Here is a 20,569-nt window from a genome sequence, read left to right on the forward strand (position 1 = left end):
TTAAAAAAAAAAAAAAGAGTAAATAAAAAAAAAAACTCTGTGGGAAATCTGATGGTTATTTTTAGTAGATAAGGAAATCATTTACATATTAGAACTGAAGAATATTTTGAAATATTTCTTGAATTCTTCTAGAGGAACAACATGGCTGTATTTAATTAGAGGAGTAACCACAAAGGAGACAGCTGCAACAATTCAGGGACAGTGGAAGGGTGGGATTTGGGACAGCAAAGACAGAAGGTAGCTTGAAAATGCTTAGCTATGGGAGAAGGAGAAGGTTTAGAAGAAGCAAATATCATCTCCTAACTTTCTGTCCTTGGTGCCTGTGACCACGGTAATCTTTGGCAGTGAGGCAATTGGGATGTAGAAGTGATTTTGGGGAAAGTCAGAGAAGTTCAGTTTTAGATGCACTGCATATTATCTGACAGTGGCAATCTCTTTCATGTTCTTTTTTGGCAAAGGTTGAAAGTATTCACAATGGCAAATTTTGGGTAGTAGAACATGCCAATTAATCATCTTTTCAAGTCTCAGACTTTGTTCTGCCCTTATATCTAGTTAGACATTGGTTTGGCACTTACCACAAAGTTCCTACGGGAGAAGATAAATGACAAGCCGAGCCCCCTTTTGTGGGGTGTGGCAGATATGTTAGATAGTAAAAATAACTGATAAATATATTTTCAATGTAAAGACCTAGTTGGATGAAGACCAGGCTAAATAAGCACTCTTTTCTTCTCTAGTTATAAACTCTCATTAAAAAAAAGTAAGTGCTCATTTTATTTTTAATCTGAGAAAAGATGAGATTATTATAATCTCTAACACAGAAAACATTGTTATCTGTATTTCTCAAGACATTTACCTTAACCAGTGATTGATTTTTTTTAGAATTGCTGTGATTTCTTTTTAAGGAGCATTTGGAATTAATAAAAACCATGAGTAGAAAGTTGATGAAAATTTTCTGTTGTTTTTAAGTTCAGCAAGTAAGCAAGCTCTCTAGAATGAAGGGGTTAAAAAATGATGCTAATGTGTGAGTGGTTTTCTAAAATGGCTGAATAGTATGAATATAATGTACCTTATTAGAAAAACAACAATTACACTAATAATATATCCTACAGAGAGTGTTTATGTAATGGGAGTTGTCAGATGATTATAGATAGATGGATCTAACCAGTTAGTTTCAAAATTGTGGTCAGAGTATGTTTTAAGAAAAACTTAAGCAGATAAGCAATTATGTATTATGTATGGGGAAAATGTTTGTGATATATTAAGTCATAAATAGATTAAATAGGCAGCTTACAAAATACGTCCGTACTCCATTTTTGTAAAAACTGCCTTTAAATGTAGAAGAAAAGTGACTTGGGTTTGTATATATTGAAATATTAATAGTTATCCTTAGGTAGCAAGCTTAAAAGTGACCTCTTTTTTTTTTTTTTTACTTTTTATGTTTTATCTGACATGATTATCTTGTCAGCTTATAACACCAGAGAGCAACTATTTATCTTAAAGAAGGCTGGCATCTCTAAGAAGTAGAGAATTAAATCATTTTACTTTTTTTTTAATCATTCTACTTTTAGTGGCTTTATAATTTTTAACTATGTGATGCTCATTTAAGCAGAAAGAAGTATTACTTTAAGTGGACCTATGTTAGAAGTGTGGTAGAATATTACATTGTATTTACTCTTCAAATCTGCTCTTTTAATTGACAGAGTTGTCTTAACTTTCTACAGGTTAGGGAGAAATACAGTAATAATGCAGTAATAAAAGTGAATAATGATTTTTTTGAATTTCCATGACAAAGTCATACTGTGGGATAAAAGTAGTAAGAGCATAAAAGTCGCCATTATTTTTTCCCTTAAGTTGGATTCTAGAGGATTGCCAACTTTTTGTAACACGTTTATTATTGATTAAAGCTATGGACCATCTTCACACAGATGTACTTAACTTTTGCCTGTAATTTTAGGGGCTTAAAAAGCAGGACTGACACCTACCCTAAAGAATAAGATTTAAGCACAGTTGTTCCACTTCTGAGTCCTTTCAGGCACTGTTCTGTCTCATCAAAGCAACAGCTAAGAGCGACTGTGTTTTTGTGGCATTAGGTTCACACCTGAGCGACTGTGTTTTTGTGGCATTAGGTTCACACCTGAGCGACTGTGTTTTTGTGGCGTTAGGTTCACACCTGTCCTATATTCCAGAGGCAACAGCTCCCACCTTGTGCTCATGGCACCTGCCTTGCTGCCTTTTCCTTGTTGTTGTTGTTTTTTAATTTGCCCAGCATCTTACCACCTGACTTAAAAAAACCCAAAAAACAGAAACACCATCTCTCCCACCACATGTATTCTAAGATTTTTGCGCAAATATTGGAGAAGAATGACATTTGAAATACATAAACTTTTAAGTTCTGGGGTACAAGCCAGATTTTGTGTCAGCTGTTCTGAAAAGTGTGTGTGTGTGTGTGTGTGTGTGTTAGGGTGAAAGTGGGGTCAAGGGTACACGAGATGTTTATGGCTCATGTCATTGTGCATATCTAGGTATCAAAATACGTTTCTAAAAGGTTTGCTTCACGGCTTAGACAGCTTTCAGTATCTGTGAAGTGTCTAAACTGGATGCAGTGTGGAACCCTCCCAAGCCTACTTATGCAGATAAAGGAGTACTAGAAATCAGTCGGTGATCCCGACTCTGGCACAGCTCTGTGCAGGGCCCGTGAGATGTGACCAGGGCCCAGTGACTTGCTCTCTCTCTGTTCTGCTGCTTGAGGCCTTTGCTTCATCATTCAGGTATCAGCTTAAGGTTGGCTCCTTCATGGTAGAGCATGCAGGAGGGGGCATCAGCTTCCTTACTCAATTAGAAAAAGAAGAATGTCTTTGTCTCAGAGTTCTAACACAAGTTATTGGAATCGGACCTCCCTGTGGGTCCAGGGGTCTTGAGGGGACAACAGACAACCAACTGATGTCTGTTACTAAGGACAAAAAATAATCTTTCATGCAGTATAAAGCGAAATAGTGGCTCTGGACTCTGCCTGGCCTTTTAGCTTTATTTTTACTTTTTAAAAACTGGAACATTGTTGTGAGACTAATTATTGAAACCCTTAAGATGGAGTGGGTGTTGCAACAGTTCCCCTTTGGGGACTCCTGGATGGAGTCCAAGCCTAAAGCTATACTTTAGGGGCCTCGTCCAACCCAACCTGATCCTGCTGTATCAGCTGGCAGCCTTGGCACACCAGTTATATTTTCTCCCACTTGTCAGGGAGCCACATTGACCCAAGGGCTGTTTTTGAAAGTGGGGGGCTTAGAGGCAAAGCTGTGGTACACTTCTAACACTTCTAACTGATGACATTTCCTTACATCTCCCAAGACCCTTGGATCTGACCTTTTATTTTTCAGCTCTAGCAACCAGTTGTCTGTAATTCTGGAGAAATCATTTTGCTTCTTTAAGCTTCATTTTCCCCCAACTATAAAGTTAGAATAATAATTGTCTCATCTTAGTGTTGTGAAGATTAAACAAGAAAGCATATAAAGAACTTATCTGTCAACTGCAATGTGTTAAAAGAAGACATTGGGGGCCCTCCCTGGTGGCGCAGCGGGTTAAAGCACTGCACTAAGAAGCTGAAACCACTTCCGCATGAGTTCGATTCCCGCCTGCCCCAGAGGTGACCACATGGTGTGGCAGACCTCTCCTGACCCACCCGCTGCTCCCCTCAGCAGTGTACTTCGTTGATCTGCCTGTTCTGCTCCCCACTCTGTCTCTGGTGAAGTCTTTCGCCACCCCTGTGTCTCTGGCCTGTACCCCAGTTCTGTATGCACAAATAAATAAATCTTTAAAAAAAAAAAAAAGAAGAAGACATTGACTTTAAATTGACATTCTTCTGATGACTTATATCATTGTTCTTTGATGAATTGTAGTTGTGTGTATTTATTCCTTTGAAATAAGATTGGACTCTAAGAATTACACTCATATAAGAAGTAGCATATAATGCTTGAAAACCATGTGTAGGCCCTCCCTGGTGGTGCAATGGGTTAGGACACAGCACTGCAAACTAGTGCATCCACTTCAGTGCTGGTTTGATTCCTGCCCCAGAGGAGACCCCACATGGTGCAGCAGACCTTTCCTGACCCGCCCGCTGCTCCCCTCAGCAGTGTGATTCGTCTATCTGCCTGTTCTGCCCCCCACTCTGTCTCTTAATGAATCCTTTCACTATCCCTGTACTTCTGGCTCCAGTTCTGTATGCATAAATAAATAAATAAATCTTTTTTAAAAAAAGAAAAGAAAACCACATGGGGGAAAACTACATCTTTTGAGAGTTTGTCTGAAAATGTGGGTGAACATTGTAAGCCTCAGATGAAGCTGTTAACCATAACTATTGTTGCTTTATAGAAATGTGTTAGTCTCTAAGAAAACTTAAAATTTTAGTTTTTAGTCCCCTCTAAATGAGACAGTTTCCTCAAAATCATTGATTCCAGGTCTCAGCATATGAATGAACTAGGTGTGCCAAAGAATCTTAATCATTCCAGAGCTATTAGCGCCATCTAGGGCTCTGAAGCAACTTAAGGAGGTTCCAGTTGGCCAAAAATTGGGAACAATTTGAGTTAAAAAAAAAAAAAGGGAAGTATTTCCAGTAGAATGAATCATAACAAGCATGTTAAAAATCCATGTGATTCCAAAAACAAACTTAACTGACCATCTTGTGCGGAAAGTGGAAGAATTAAGGATTTACTTTACCTTTCTTGTATGAGTACCTTAGGGTAACAGATAGCTATAAGGAAAAGATACCTTTAGAAGATTCCAGTTAATAAACAAATTGGTGTTTTATGAAGTATATCTTATGTAAGTGCAATCTTAGTGCATATCTGCGGGGTCTATAAAAATATGTGAGCTAACTGGACATTTAAAGATATTTTCCCTAATCTGTTGTCATGTTGCCCACATCTAATTTTTTTCCCTTGCAACTTACCTGAAGCAGTCAATCTACTTCTTATGGCAATAATCACTCCTTGTTTCACATTTATTTCATCAGATCATAAACTTTTAAATTAAATTGCGTAGCGAGTAACAGATAAATTGCCACAAAAGGGTTTGGGACAAACATGACAGCTTCATTTAACCCTGGGAGCAGATGTGCACCACCAGCTGGAGTGTCCTGTTTCCTAAGGGGGTTAGCATGCTTCAGGGGGTGGGGAGTGAAGCTAGCTCAGTGCAGGTCCAATCTTCATGTCCACTGTACCGACTGCCTGCCTTTCACCCCCAGCCTCCTTAGCCCCTACGGGGGTGCAGATCCACGTTGGGAATTCAAGTGAGTGGTTTAGGCTCTGTGGAGTAATTAGTTGTGTTTAGATGGGTCAGCATCCCCAAAGTAGGCCAGATTAAAATCATGCACTATTGTCAAAATATTCAAAAACATGGAACTTGTTGCTGTTTTTCCCTGTGAGTGAACAGGACTGTCCTGCCTATTTTTGTGTATAAACTGGTTGATTTATGTCTCTTGAATTGCAAGGTCATACAGGAACATGGCTTCTGTTTCATTAATCATAAGAACTGCCTTTCATGGGGGTTGGGCCAAGCCGGAACTTAAATTTTAGCTTTTGCTTTGGCGCCACCAAGTGGTTAGATTGAATATATTATTCTCAAGGAAAAGATAGCTTAGCAAATAAATAAAAATCTGGTGTGAGTAGGCAGAGCACAGAGGGTTTTTAGGGCAGTGAAACTACTGTATGGTTCATGTAATTTTTCATTTGTCCAAGTACATAGACTATGTCGTACCATGGGAGAACCCTGATGTAAACTGTGGACTTCCAATAATAATGTGTCAGTGTAGGTTTGTTGACTGCCTCATAGTCAGCTGGTGACTCTTGGTGCATTAGGGAAAAAAGAAGTCTCTCTCTGTCTTTTTATCTCTTACACACACACATGCACTTACACACACATGCACTTACACACACACACACACACACACACACACCGAGCCTAAGGGAAGGAGGAGGACCCTGTTTTTTGCCTGCCTTCTGAGGGAAATTCTTTCCTTGAAACCTGTCCCAGTCTCTTTTTAGGACTCTGCTTTTCACCTCTGAACTCATCCCTTGTCCTTGCAAGAGAAATGGTGTTGGAGTGTTGATGAAGGCACAGCAACTTTGGGGTCACAGAATCCAAATTTAAATCCCAGCTCTGCTTACTGAATTCAATTTCTGTTCTGTAAAAGTGGAGCTATAACTTGCAGCCTGGCTTGGTGTGAGCACTAGATGGGATTTTATATATAAAGCATCAAGAAGAAAGAAGACACTTCATAGAATAGGGCTGCTCCTCTCTCTTCTATGCAGACCTGACACCTACCTTGATAACATCCAGAGAACCCCTTCCTCTGCTTTCCTGCCACGTATGACTTTCACTTGGATAAGAGAGCCTATTTTGTTTTTCTCTTCACTTCTAGTCTTTCCACCTGTACATCACTTATCCTGTTTTCTGCCGCGTCCGGCTAATCGTAGCCGAGTCCGGCGAGGGACGATGAGGTTAAAGAAAACACAGGACACCAAGGTTCTTCATCCAGGAGTCTCTCTCTTTATTGTCCGTGACCCCCTTTATATATCATTAGGCAGTAAGGGTGGGAGTTTGGAGGAGAAGAGTGGAAATTTACTGAGAAGGAGGTATGGGGGAAGTGAGGAATTTCTCTTATCACACCTCGGCAGGCAACTGCCAGACGCCTGCACTCCCTATGGTGCAGGTGTCGGCACTCCCTCACTCCCTTTATGGCGCCTCAGGCTGTTAGATAGGATGACCACAAATCTGCGTCCACCTTATCGGTTCAACCATCTGTTGCCATGGTAGCACAGCGGTGGGCGCATTCCTCGGAGTCCCAAGAGCTGGGGCAACCGAGCCACCAACAGTTTTCTTTTTGTCACCAGCACTCTTCTAGAGACTTTCATGTGAGAGTGACAGACAGCAGTTGAATTCATTTTGTTTTGGGAAATTGTCCAAGTGGCATATATTATCCAATCTCTACAGTTATTGTTGTGGGAACTAAATTAGCTTTGACAGCAATGTCTTGGATTTTTTTCTGAGTATAAGTATCTTTCTCCATTCATTGATTGACTACAGAAATAGAACCAAGATCAAATGCTGGCAAGTCTTTACCAAGAAAGTTGGGTACTGGAAGGGAAACACTTCGCCTGAGGTCAAAAGGTCCTGCCACTGTGGAAGAAATGGTAAGTCATGTTTATTGAACCCCCATTATACTTGGGAGTGTCTATTGGTGTCAGAAATAAAGGCAAAATCACAAGTTACAGAAATACCATACATTCTAGTGAAAGCATAGACTTTTTATTCATGCCTACTTAGACATTATGAAAATTAGTGAATGATTTGAGAAAATTTAGAAACTAGTATGTGAGAAGAGACTGATGTATACCGATTCTCACCTTCCTGCAAGATAATCTCCTCTAGAGTCTGCAGACATCCAAAATGGCTCAGAAAATGTGAAAGAAATCAACCACAGCTCTCTCAGAGGCAAGGAACACCTCAGAGCTGTCTGCAGGAATGAACATATTTAAGATTTTGATAATGACAAATTATATTCATGAGCTCCAGTCTCAGTCAAAATATTCTGTAGTTGTCTCTGACTCTTTAATTCCCTGTCCCACAACCTTCCATCAGCCAGTTTTGGTGGCATATACAACATGCCAGAATCCAGCAACCTCTCACGGTCTCTACCCTTTGGCACAAGGCGTCACCATCTTGTCCTGAATCTTCCAGTTACCCACCACATTTGCCTTCGTCCTCTTTGTGGCTGTGCTCAACATAGTAGCCATCTTTAAAGGCACAAGTGATGATTGTTCCTGGGTAGTGTCTGTGGCCTCGCAGGTCTAGCAGAATAACAGCACAAGTTCTTAGATGACCAGCATGACCTGACTCTGCATTTCTTCTTGGATCTCATTTCCTTCCACTCCCCTGGCTCCTTTTACTTCAGCCACACAAGCCATCTTGCTGTCCCCACACACTCCAGATGTCGCCACCTACGGGTCTCTATATTGTCATTACTGCTTCCCGATGCTTGCCCACTGGCACACTCCCTTGCCACCTTCACACTTAGTACCTACCGTTCTACGTGAAGCCCTTCTCTGAGTGTCTTGCATAAATAGCCATTCCCACCATCCCTCTCACTGATCAGTCTTCTTGTTCTTAATTTTCTTCAAAGTACCGAACATAATAGTATTCACTATTTCTTTCTTAGCCTTTGATGTCTGTTGTCTGGCTCCTTTGCTCACCTGTCTTTTTCATTGCTGCACCCCCAGTACACAGAAAACTACCTGTCACAACAGAGGAATTCAAATCTTTGCCAAGTTAATGAGGTAATAAAAGAGCTTTTATTTATTTATTTTTAAAAGATTTATGCATGCATACAAAATTTGGGGTACAGGCTAGAGGTGCAGGGGGTGAGAAGAGTCACCAGAGACAGAGTAGGGAGCAGAACTGGAAGACTGACTGAAATACACTGCTGAGAGGAGCAGCAGGCCAGTCAGGACAGTTCCTTGGGCGGGCATCAAACTTGTGCTGCAGTGGCTGTGGACAGCTTCATAGTGCTGTGATTTAACCCTTGCCACCAGGGAGGCCCCAAATAATAGATTTTAAATATGTGAAGAGGAAGGATTTTATAGACTGGGTCAATGTTTGAGTGAAAAACACCAGAAGGAGAGGAGACAAGTGGAGGGGAGGAGGGTGGTGGATGAGAACAGCAGAGTTAGGGACGGCTGTGGCTCTCGTGAGGCAAGTGCGGGTTTGCTCACAATAGTGCACAGTGGTGGGGTGGGTGTCTGGGAGGGAAGGGGTTCTCTCGGCAGAGGGGAGGTAAGGCAGGAGTCTGATGCATGGGGTCTGTCTGCATGTCCCTGCAGACAGGGACAGACAGTCTAGTTCCTCTGTGCATATTGACCTAGGCATCCCCAGGGGTCTGAAGATAGGTGAGCAGTTAGGAGACTGTTCACAGCATGGGGTCCCAGAACAGGTAGGGTGACAGTTTACAAACTCAGTTCTGGCATGATTTGCTAGAAGCAAGTGCTGAAGGAGCCAGGGACCAAGATAGCCAGTCCAGTCACCCAGGATGTGTGTTGTCAGTTTTGGGGAATCCAGCGGTAGGTGCTGAGTTGGGGGCCCTGTCCCAAGTGACCATCTGGAGGCAGATGGCAGTGAAGTGACCTGGGTGAGCCAAAAGCATTTTAAAAATGAGTTGTGATGGAGTATGTGAAAGAACTCTGGGCAGTTACTGCTGGCTATTCTGAGCCTACTGTTCCAATGCCCAGCACATGACCTTGATTATTGCTGCAAGCTAGTACATGCTTGTTAAAAGGGTAAAGAAAGGGATGAGAACAGTGGCAAGGAGCTGGCTCTGGAGACCTTGGGGATGGCAGCTGCGAGGAGTAAAGAACAGAACTTAAAACTGTTTGTAAAGAGAGCAGTGTTGGCAGGAAAAGTTCCATGGACTGCTTCAAGAGGATGATTATCTTAACAGTTAACATGGTTAATAAATCTTGATCGAGCTCCTGCTAGTGTGTAAGGTGCTGGAATAAGAGAATAGCTGAAGACCTGTCTGGGAAGGTGGGAAAGATTCATTCAAAGACGTACATTTAAGACACCATTCCTGTTGACTTAGTCTGCTGCATTAAATAGAGCAGTTAAAAATAGCTCCTAATGAAAGAGAAATCTAGTTTGGTGCTAATATTAAATTTGATACAAGTGACATACGATCTAATTTCAAACAACACAGGATTTATAGATTGGGAGCCTAGCCCAAGTTCTGAAAACTGGAAGTTACTCTACCTTCATAATTTATTCAGAATATGTTGATGATACAAGGCTGTGTCCAGGTGCTAGTGATATAAAATGCATGAGGACTGTTTTCCTCTAAAGGGAGAGAGAAGCATGAAAAGAAGCTATTCAGGGGGATAGAGTGGGTGATCTGCTCTCTCTGTCAGGATAAGGAAAGTGGGGAGAAGAAATGATTGAGCTAGTTACAGTGGGGGAGAATGTCCCAGGCATGAGATGATAGGCTTGGACACCATGTCCACCATGTTAGTGCCTTTGAGATTGGAGTGTGGGATGTTGGTGGTACCTGGTGAGGACCTACAGGGTTGGAGATGCTAGACTTGGGCAGGATGTGAAGGGCCTGTGAATCATGGGAGCTCTTTATTTGCAGTAGAATGCTTTTTTAAAAAATTGATTTGGAGATGACAAAGCAATATGCATTTATACCAATATTGAAGGTGGCCTTCCCTGGTGGCATAGTGGGTTAGAGCACAGCAATGGGAAGTTGAAGCCACTTCAGCACGTGTTCAATTCCCAGCTCTAGAGGTGACCCACAGGCACAGCAGACCTCTCCTGACCCGCCTGCTGCTCCCCTCAGCAGTGTTCTTCGTCGATCTGCCTTTTCTGCTCCCCACTCTGTCTCTGGTGAATGCTCTTACCTCCTTCTCACCTCTGGCCTGTACCCTAGTTCTGTATGCATAAATAAATGAATCTTTAAAAAAATATTGAAGGTATTATAAGTTTATTATAGTCTTCAATTCCACATTTATGACTGGTTAACTATTTAACATTGTTGGGCAATTTTTTTTTCTAGTTGTGAAGTAATTTAAAACCAATTATTGAAATAAACTGAACGTAGAACCCACTTTACCAAATACTAAGCAAAGACTGAAAATAATGTTAAATATATATACAATCATGTTTCTTGCTAAAATCCTTAATAATAGTTTCAGGAGGAAGAAACATGTTATATACATGGATACATAGAATAAAAATCACTTAAAGAATATATCATGTTCTTACCCTTGTAAAAATTTCTATTTTGTGTGTATTTTTATAATGTAGGCAATATATCAATATAGTACTACATGTGTGTTGTTTATTAAAAATACAATAAAATACAAAGTAAACAGGGCATGTATTTAGAAGTATTTTACTGTTGGGTTGCACCATTAAAATGTTTGGAGACCCCGGCCTGAAGTCTAAAGACCAAAGTTCTTTTCATGGTCCATGGATCCCTGAAGACTTAGTCGTTCTGGTATTGTGTCTTCCAGTCACAGAAAATGGAGAGAACAATCTATAGTATTTTATTCCACTCTGTCCCCTCTCCTTGTACGTATATTACCTTCTACTTGGTGCCTTCTCCTTATTCCTATCAGTGGCCTTGGAAAACACAGTTCTTAGGTCACCTTCTTTCTGAAGTCTTAGGGATTATAATGTACTTCCACCCCTCCCATTTCATGCTTCAGTACCTTTTATTTCTTTTTAGAATCGCCCTTGGAGACTGTACCTGGCTTTTCTTCTCTCAATCCATAGCACTTAATATTGCCACTAAAAATAAATATTTACTTTATTGATTTGGATTCAGTTACAGAGCATATTCTAGATGTATTGCCATTCAAATTTGCTGAAATAAGCAACCATGGAAATCTGACTCCATATCAGAATTTCCCCTACTGTGTGTCTTAACATTCAAGATATTTCATATTAGAATTTTCTTATTCTTAATCTTATCTCTCTTTTCTTTGATAAAGCCCTCTGAAGCCACAACAAAGGCGATTGAAAAGGTGGATGATCTCCTTGAATTGTACATGGGAATTCGAGATACTGAGTTAGGTAAGATTATTCAATTTTCAAAAGCCTTGCACTTTTGATAGAACTTAGTTCTTATTTATGTCTTGCTTGTAATTTACTTTTCAAGATAAAGTGAAGAAAATCACTTGTGCAGTGATGAAAAGCATTATGAAAGTAAAGAAGAAAACACCTTGCTGGTTCCTGCTAGCTCTGAGGTCTCAGGGCCATGCTAACTTTTCTGAATTTTATCTACATATTGAGTAATGATATCACTTTCATAGTTTTTTTTTTAGTGGATTAAAAAACATGAAAAGAGTTTAGTTAATGCACATTTAAAAGATATTATCTGATATCAGATCTGCATTGATTGAATTGTGTATTTTTGTTTTATAGTTTTACCCCACTTAGTAAAGTTATTGAAATCCTGTGAGCAATGTATGAGAACATTGACGACAAGGTCACACTTGGTGTCTCACTGATAAGAAGAGCCATTGAGCAGCAGCATGTCTGTACTTTTTATGTCATTAGGCTGCAAGGCCTTCAATTGTCAGTTGAGACTATCAGTCAAGACTTTATCAGTGGCAACTGACATCAAAAGCAGCATGCCTAACTGTAGCTGGCTAAGGAAAACAAGGTGGTGGTGGTGGTGTATGTGTGTGTGTGTCTGTGTGTGTGTGAGAGAGAGAAAGTATGAGAGAGAGTGTCAGAGAGCGAGAGATGCATTGGTACAGATGACCCAAGAGTCCAGAGATAGATTCTGGCTTCAAGAATAGCTACATCAAGGCCTCCCTGATGGCTAAGGGGCTGAGTCTCAGTGCTATCACCACAAAAACCTAGTTCAGTCCCTGGCCAGGGAGCTGACCTGTATGACATAGCAGACCTCTCCTATCTTGCCCGCTGCTCCCCTCAGCAGTAATTCAGTAGGTCTGCCTGTTCTGCTCCCCACTCTGTCTCTGGTGAATCCTCTCATCCCCTGCACCTCTGACCTACACATCAGTTCTATGCAAAATAACAATAACAACAACAACAAATGACTACATTGGCATTGTCATCACATAAGCAGGATGTGGTTTTTAATTCTGGTTTCATTTCAGACTCCATGGCATTATCTCCTGTAAGCTTGAGGCTCTCCCTTATGGAGGCAAAATGACTGCCAGGGCCTTCACACCTTCTGGGTAACCAGTACAGTGGGAAAGAGGGACCGCCTTTCCCTATGAGTCAAACATGTTTAGGAGAGACTGAAGCACAAGGGCTGAGATTGTAAAAAGCTGGTCTCTGCCATGCAGAAGCAAGATAAATATTCCCTTCAGTAGGGCATAGATGCTCCGTGGGGAGGGTAAATATTACAGTAATGCTGGGGCTTGTGTCTGCATGCTGTGTATATGTGTTTGTATTAAGTATTTAATAATTTTTTTAAAGATTTATTTATTTATGTATACAGAATTGGGGTATGAGCCAGAGGTGCAGGAGCAGTGAAAAGCTTCACCAGAGACAGAGTGGGGAGCAGAACAGGCAGATTGACGGTGGACACTGCTGAGCGGAGCAGTGGGCTGGTCAGGAGAGGTCTGCCACGCCATGTGGATCACCTCCAGTGCTGGGGATCGAACTTACACTGAAGCGGCTGCAGCTAGCTTACAGTGATAAGCTTTAACCCATGCGCCAACAGGGAGGGCCCAGTATTTAATAATTTTAAATTGTATTTGTTCTGAGTATAAAAGTTATACTTTTATTAATGTATTTATACTTTTTATTTTTACTATACATTTTTTTTATTATACTTTTTGTAAGTTGAGCCAAAGAACAAGATAGATGGGGTAAGTAGCTCTTTCTGCTGGCTTGTTTCTGTATGTTGTTTTCTACTTTCGTTATTTGAAAAAATCTGTCCTTTCAAAATGTAATAACAAAACAAAACAATGTAAACCAGGTTATCTAAAGGATCCTTGAGAATCCATATGACATCAAATTCTAGCCACCAGAAACAATTATCTTAGTCAAATTGCTAAGAATTACAGAAAACTATAGATAGTATATTTCTGTATACACGTTTCTGTATACACATGCAAGAAATCCATGTGGATTTCTTTAGCATATTTTGTATGTAGGATAAAGCAACCATGAGTACAAAATTAGATTCAACAGTATTTCTGATATAACAACCAAAACAAAAAAATTAAAGCCACCACTTATGCACTGATTCAATGTATACATCTAATTTAGTTTATAAAGTAAAAAGTGATTGAGTACTTATTATATGAAGTTTGCAAGATACTGGGTATACAATAATAAATATGATATTTTCCCTGCCCTTTTGGGTTAGATAGTTTAGCCAGAAGAGAAACATTAAATTTGAATATTGTAATAGCTAATAATGGGAAGTTTAAGATAAAGAAGCACCTGGGTTATGAAAGCATGGTCTTAGAGAAACTGACATACTTAGGCAAGATCTAAGAAAAGCAAGAAACAATACTGGAGATTGATGGGTTAAGAGTTATCTTAGGGAGCTAAAGGGACAGGATTGATTTATGAAGAAAAAACAACTTTAAAAGCTCAGAAGCAAGAGAACATGGAATATTCAAGTAACTAAAGGAAGTAAAGCGTAGCTCATCCTTACTTTTCTATGTCTATTCATTTTCCTTTTTAAAAAATAGTTTAATTTTTTTCTTGGCTTGCTTGAACTTTTAAAACAAAATTTCTATGTTGAATGTACAGGTGATATCTGTAATTTTTTTTAAAAAAAAGGGACTTTTTATTAGCCTCTTGAAAAGAAGCCTAAAATTTGTGTTTAAGATCCTTAATCCACACAGACAAGAAGGTAAAGCTGAGATCTACAGTACATCAGTGCCTTAAAGCTTTTCTCCACAACTCCTTTGTACTTGGAAAAATAGAGATTTGAATAAATTATGTAATCCTCTGCCAGTTATTCAAATATATATGCTAATGAATCTGAAGGGGGGGTTAGAAATGACAGTATTATTTATTTCTATTTTCTTATACTGTTGTTCATTTTTGTACAGTATTTGATATTTCTCTCTCAGGTGCAGTCCCCATAATTCTCCCATCTCTACAGCACCCCTGAACTTTCACCTTGTGCTCTTCCCTCCCCTATTGTGACTCATTTTGCTCCCCTGCTCCTGCTGTCTGCCTTAAACTTAGATTAGGGAGTGTTTATTGGAAAAATAGTACTATATATTTGCATTCACTTAAAAAGTTTTCAAATAAAACTATGAATAATAATGAGATTCAGGGACTAGCATATGAATTGTTAGGTCTTGATCTCAAGTTTAGGAGAGGCACCATTTCCAAAGGTGAGAGTGTAAACGAGTCCTTAATTTTCATATTTAATTTTGGGTATAGGCCTTCTAGTTAAGTTTAAGTTGAGAATAGCTCAGTGAATTAGTTTTGTTCACTTGTTAGTAAAGATACACAAATATACAGGCCAGAGCATTGAGCAATGATACAAGCAATTATAAAAGAATTAAGAAACTGTCCTTTAAAAATCAATTTTCTTTCATTCTGACAAATTCAGGGCACTGAACATGCCTCACAAATCCCTCATAAATTAACTAGTAATCCCTTTGTAAAGTTAATTAATCTTCTGTAGCAAATTCCTCCAAAGATATGAAAAGTCATTATCATTATACATGATTAGCAATGTGATCGGTCACCTAGGGAGGTGAAGTTTAAGGAAAGTAATTATTTGAAGAAAGTCAACCATTGTTAAATTAGGAATTTCTCTCATTATTCAGATCTGATTAATGTGAAATATAAATCACAAATGTGACACTGATTCAACAGACCAATGAATATGTTTACTTGTTTATATTCCCAGTGCTTCTTAGCCTTCAGCAATTTTAGTTCCTTACATGAATTATCTTGACATAATATTATGCTGCAGTTGTTAAGTTTTTTAAAAATGGCAAAAGTGGCCCTCCCTGGTGGCGCAGCAGCTTAAAGCACTGCACTGAGAAGCTAAAGCCACTTCCGCATGAGTTCGATTCCCGCTTGCCCCGGAGGTGACCACATGGCGTGGCAGACCTCTCCTGACCCGCCCGCTGCTCCCCTCAGCAGTGTACTTTGTAGATCTCCTGTCCTGCTCCCCACTGTCTCTGCTGAAACCTCTCACCGCCCCTGAGCCTCTGGCCTGTACCCCAGTTCTGTATGTACAAATAAATCTTAAAAAAAAAAAAAAGGCAAAAGTAACATGGTAATAAAATGACTAAAACCAAAGCACTACCCTGGGGAAAAAAGTTAAGATCTGTTTATCGTTTCAAAATAGAAAAGCATTCAAACAGGTTTACCTAAGAAATAACCCTGAGAATGATGGTGCTTCATTTATTTGTAAAGTTGTAAGATTTGACTTTGCAACAGAGTCAAGAGTCAATTTGGGTTGTCTTGGGATGTTACCTATTCACAGGGGAGAAGTTGTTTCTGGAAAATGAACTCTGTAAGATTTAATTTACTGGAAAATCATAACAATTTCTTCACAAATATTTTAGGTAACGACAATGTTGTGAATAACATTTTATATAGTTTTTTTTTTTATACTACTTTAAGAGTTTGGAGATAATCCTACTAACTTTAGAATTTTAGGATTTCTCATTAAGGGATCCAGGAATGTGTGGAAAATTGAGAGCTTCTAAGTAATTTTCCTATTAAATCTTACATAGCTTTTAAGATTAATGTTTTAATAGAGCAAATCATGCCAGGGTGTAAGGGACAATTCCCTCTCCCTGTGGGTTCTTTTGAGACTGGATGAACAAACAAGTTAACATCAGACAGATTAGTTGAAGAAGCTATAACTTAAGAAACAGGCCCATTGGAAAATTTACATGTCTATAAATCCTAAACTAAAATGGAGCAGATCAGGGGATTCTATCCTGTGTGATGGTGTGCAGAACAGTGAGAAAAGACAAGTGTGTCTACACATTAAAGAAGCTGAAAAGAGAGTTTCTTAGAGAGGGCATGTTTGTTGATAAACTTTAATCTGGATAAAACCCACCAAACTACATTCTAATAGGCCATTTGAAGAATATCATTTGATCAGTGCCATTGATCCCTTCAGTTCACATTAGAATAGAGAGGTTAAGGGAGAGGTAGAAGCTTCTTTTTATACTCTACGGCCTCGATTGCTTTTAATTCCACAAACCATGTTGGCACTACTGAGAAAAAGGCTTACATCATGGAAATGGCCTTTCTGATTCCCTTTGGAAAAACTGACCCTACAATTACATTTCTTCTTAGATGATTTTGTTTTTTCAGTGAATTCAGAGTACTAAAAAAAATCATTCTTCTCAGATAAAACCAATGAGGTTTCAGATACAGGTTTTCTGTAGACACTCTACATTGGTGTGTTTTTTGATGCTTGGCTTGTATGAGTTGCTTGATGCGGAGTTGATATTTATGAAGTCTTAGTGAAAGTACTGAAGACCTTGCCCAGAAAGAGGTTAATGGTTAGCCAAAAAAAAAGTACAAAATGATGTAAAACTAAACTATTATATATATATATATATGTGTGTGTGTGTGTGTGTGTGTGTGTATATGTATATAAGAGGTTAATGGTTAGCAATGGTGATGACTATTTTATCCAACTCCTGCTATATGTGTCATTTAAAAACAGATTCAGAGACATAACTTGCTTAAAATTAGCTTGCAATTTAAGAGCTGTGATTCAATTCTTGTACTTTCATACCAAGATTCTCCACATAAAGTAGTATTTTACATCTGAAAGTACTGTTTATATGTTAAAAACTTAGTGGAAAATGTAGATTGACTTATATAAACAAAATAAATTTATAATAACGACATTTAGTGGCAATGATATATTCTTAAGGTGACCACTAGAGGTCAGCACTTAGCTGTTAAATGTATATAACAATTTGCTGGCAGAATATTTTTTTTGTCAGGTTGTTAACTACTATACAATATTTTGCAGGTCTCTGATAGTTAATAGTTTAAAAGCATTTTCCTAGCTGTCATAGTCTTAATGTGATAACACTTTATAAAATGTATTCATTTTGCTTTTCTTTGTAAAAATGTCATCTATATTTTACATCATACTTCCTCTTTGTACTATGTATTCTTTCTCCTTTCAGGTGCAATCCCCATGTAATTCCCATGCCTAATTCACCTGTGCACTATCACCATAATCTCTTGTGTTCTTCCCTCCCCTCATTTTGCTTTTCTTAAAATAAATCAAATGCAACTTTTTATCAAAAAGGATATAATTATACCAGTTTTTCTCCTGTAAGGAAGTTTAAAATCTGTGCTTTGTACACTAGCACAATTATATAGTACATTTAGTGTGTGCTCCATTCTTATTTCCTTTTAAAATTCATTTAGCAAATTACTGGTTTTGAAAAGGATGTATGGGACACTATATTATATATAATATTTCTGATACAATTATGGAACTACCCATATAAGAACAGGAGTTCCTTAAAGACATTTATCTTACTCAGTTTTTAATCCCAGCTCCCAGGGCAAATACTTGGTAAGATTTGCTGACCAGCCCAAAATAGTGATAAATCCTGATTTCATTAGTCTGAAGCTTTAGTCTTCGGGAAAAATATTAAAGTTTGAGCCTTAATTTCCACATAATATAAAAGGGGTACAGAATAATGGGGTTACCAAGGCATCTGATTTAGAAAGCCCAGTTACATGATAAAAAATATGTAACTGTTATCCTTAGCAGTGGCCACTAATAATCACTAGTAGTAATGGTAGAACATGTAGGACCAGACTGGAGGTCTGACCAACTCTGGGGCTGCACTTAATGTGGACCGCCCCACCACCCGCTTTTCTGCTGTGCCAGCATTGGTGAGATTGATTACACAGTTTGGACTGCAAGGTTATAGCAGAGGAATTTCAGGATGTTATTTACATTTTGTGACTAAGGAAGGCATCCAAACCAGAGGTTGCAAGTCAGGACAGGTGAGACATGCTAGTCAGTACTGTCAAGGTATGAGAGAGAGAGAGGAGAGAGACTGGTTAATTCGGTGGTAACAGTGACCATCTGGGTCCCTTGCACTGTTTTTCCTAGCACTGGAGAGCAGCAGTCATCTGCACTATCTCTGCTTCTGAGTGGTTGGTAGAGTATATTGGTATACATTTTTTTTTTTTTTTAGATTTTATTTATTTGTACATACAGAACTGGGGTACAGGCCAGAGGCTCAGGGGCGGTGAGAGGCTTCACCAGAGACAGAGTGGGGAGCAGAACAGTCAGATCGATGAAGTACGCTGCTGAGGGGAGCAGCGGGCGGGTCAGGAGAGGTCTGCCACGCCATGTGGTCACCTCCGGGGCAGGCGGGAATCGAACTCATGCGGAAGTGGCTTTAGCTTCTCAGTGCAGTGCTTTAACCCGCTGCGCCACCAGGGAGGGCCAGTATATACATTTATTTTTTAACTACATTGTGTTTCTCTCTTGTCAGTATAATTTCTAGGTAGCTGTCTCAATTAATGATATCTGTAGGGCCTGTGAGAACTATTTAAAATGGTAGACTAAGCAAATTGAGTCCTGTTTTTGCAATACTTCTACATTTTGCCTATTCTTTTATTTCTTGGCTACAGTGCAAAAACTCTTGAATTATAATCACAAAGTCAAAGTCACCCCCATGCTTCCCCATGTACTAGCTTTATATACATAAGACACAGAACTATTTTATAGACATAAAAGGCAGAGTAAACTATTCAGGATACCTTGGGAGTTTATCCTGTAATAGAAGAGAACTTATGTAGATGAAAGTATTGACAATATAGAAGGAAGGCTAAATATATACACTGTAAGGTTTATTACTCAGCTGTAGTCCAGGGATCAACATTACCTGAGCATTATTGGAAATGTGGAATCTATTTTTGCTGCAGAGCTACTGAACCAAAATCTGCATTTTACCAAGATCCTAGGCATTTTACCTGCACACTTTTATGTATAGAGGATTGTCAGAAGGGTTAGAGAGTGCAGATAATCTCTAAGTTTTTATCACAGTATTTCATGAAGGAAGAGCTTTAAAGGAGAGATTTTGTGGCTAGGAGATCACCCTGGGCAAAAGAAGGAAGGGAGATGGCATTTTGAATGATCACATATATGAGGACATAGCCTTAGTGTAGACATGTATAGCCATTTCAGAGCCAAGAGAACTCTGAGTCAGAATGTTAGTTTAGCAGTTAGAATTTTTAAGCTAAGCATTGTGTAATCTAGGAATTTTTTTTTTTTATATGAGAATACATGGTCTGAGAGGTGAAAAGGAACTTCCTGGTCCTTTGGTTCATTGCCTAGTAGGAGCAGAGCTGTGCTTTAGGAAGAGAAATCTTTCTAATGTCTTTGGGGGGTGTTTTGGTAATTTGATTTGGAAAGTAAGGAATGAATAGCATTGTGGCAGTGAGAGTGGTTGAAAGGACCAGAGCAGAGAGATTGCAAAGGTAGACTCAAGGGAAGGCAAGGTTTGGTATACAGGTACAAAGAGACAGCACTACTCATAGTAGAGAGAAGAGAAAAAGTAGCAGTTTTTTTTTCAGAAGGAAGGTAATGTTTGGTTTCTGGACATGTTTGATATGCTAGCAGAACTCTAAGTAGACAGGCTCACCAGTTTTTCAGAAATGGGTATCAGAACTCATAAGAGAAATTGGGGATGGAAGCAAACATTTGGGACATCTCTGCAGTAAGGTCATGGTTAACTTGGGACTGTAGAGAAGGTCTCCAAGGCAAGATGATCTCAAGAGAGATCAACACGGCCTATTGATGGGGTATAGACTGATAGAGTTCTATTTTCTGGGTGCTTGTTTTCTTCTCTCACTATAAAATACACTCTGAAGGCATCTTCCTTCTTTTGTTGACTGTCATGCTCTATTGAAAGAGAGTAGACATTAATGTGTTCCTTAATGACTTAGCAAATAGTTTCTGAAATACAGCTAGTCCCTACAAGTATACCCATGAGTAAATATTGTAAGTCAGCCATAGTTTTACAGTGTTCAGCAGGCCTTTTACAAATTTTTTTTCCCCCTA

At 39.1% G+C, this 20,569-nt stretch overlaps 1 protein-coding gene across 1 annotated transcript in view; it reads left to right on the forward strand.

Annotated features, from left to right (window-relative positions):
• Positions 1–20,569, forward strand: part of GIPC2 (GIPC PDZ domain containing family, member 2) — a 58,301-nt gene that overhangs the window by 34,793 nt on the left and 2,939 nt on the right. The window contains exons 4-5 of the mRNA XM_004679524.2: positions 7,078–7,184; positions 11,532–11,613. Of these exons, the coding sequence (XP_004679581.1) occupies positions 7,078–7,184; positions 11,532–11,613 (189 nt within the window). The remainder of the gene's footprint in view (positions 1–7,077; positions 7,185–11,531; positions 11,614–20,569) is intronic.

Source organism: Condylura cristata, unplaced genomic scaffold (assembly GCF_000260355.1).
Source record: "Condylura cristata isolate star-nosed mole 26May11 unplaced genomic scaffold, ConCri1.0 scaffold00008, whole genome shotgun sequence".
In the NCBI taxonomy this organism is placed as follows: Eukaryota; Metazoa; Chordata; class Mammalia; order Eulipotyphla; family Talpidae; genus Condylura; species Condylura cristata.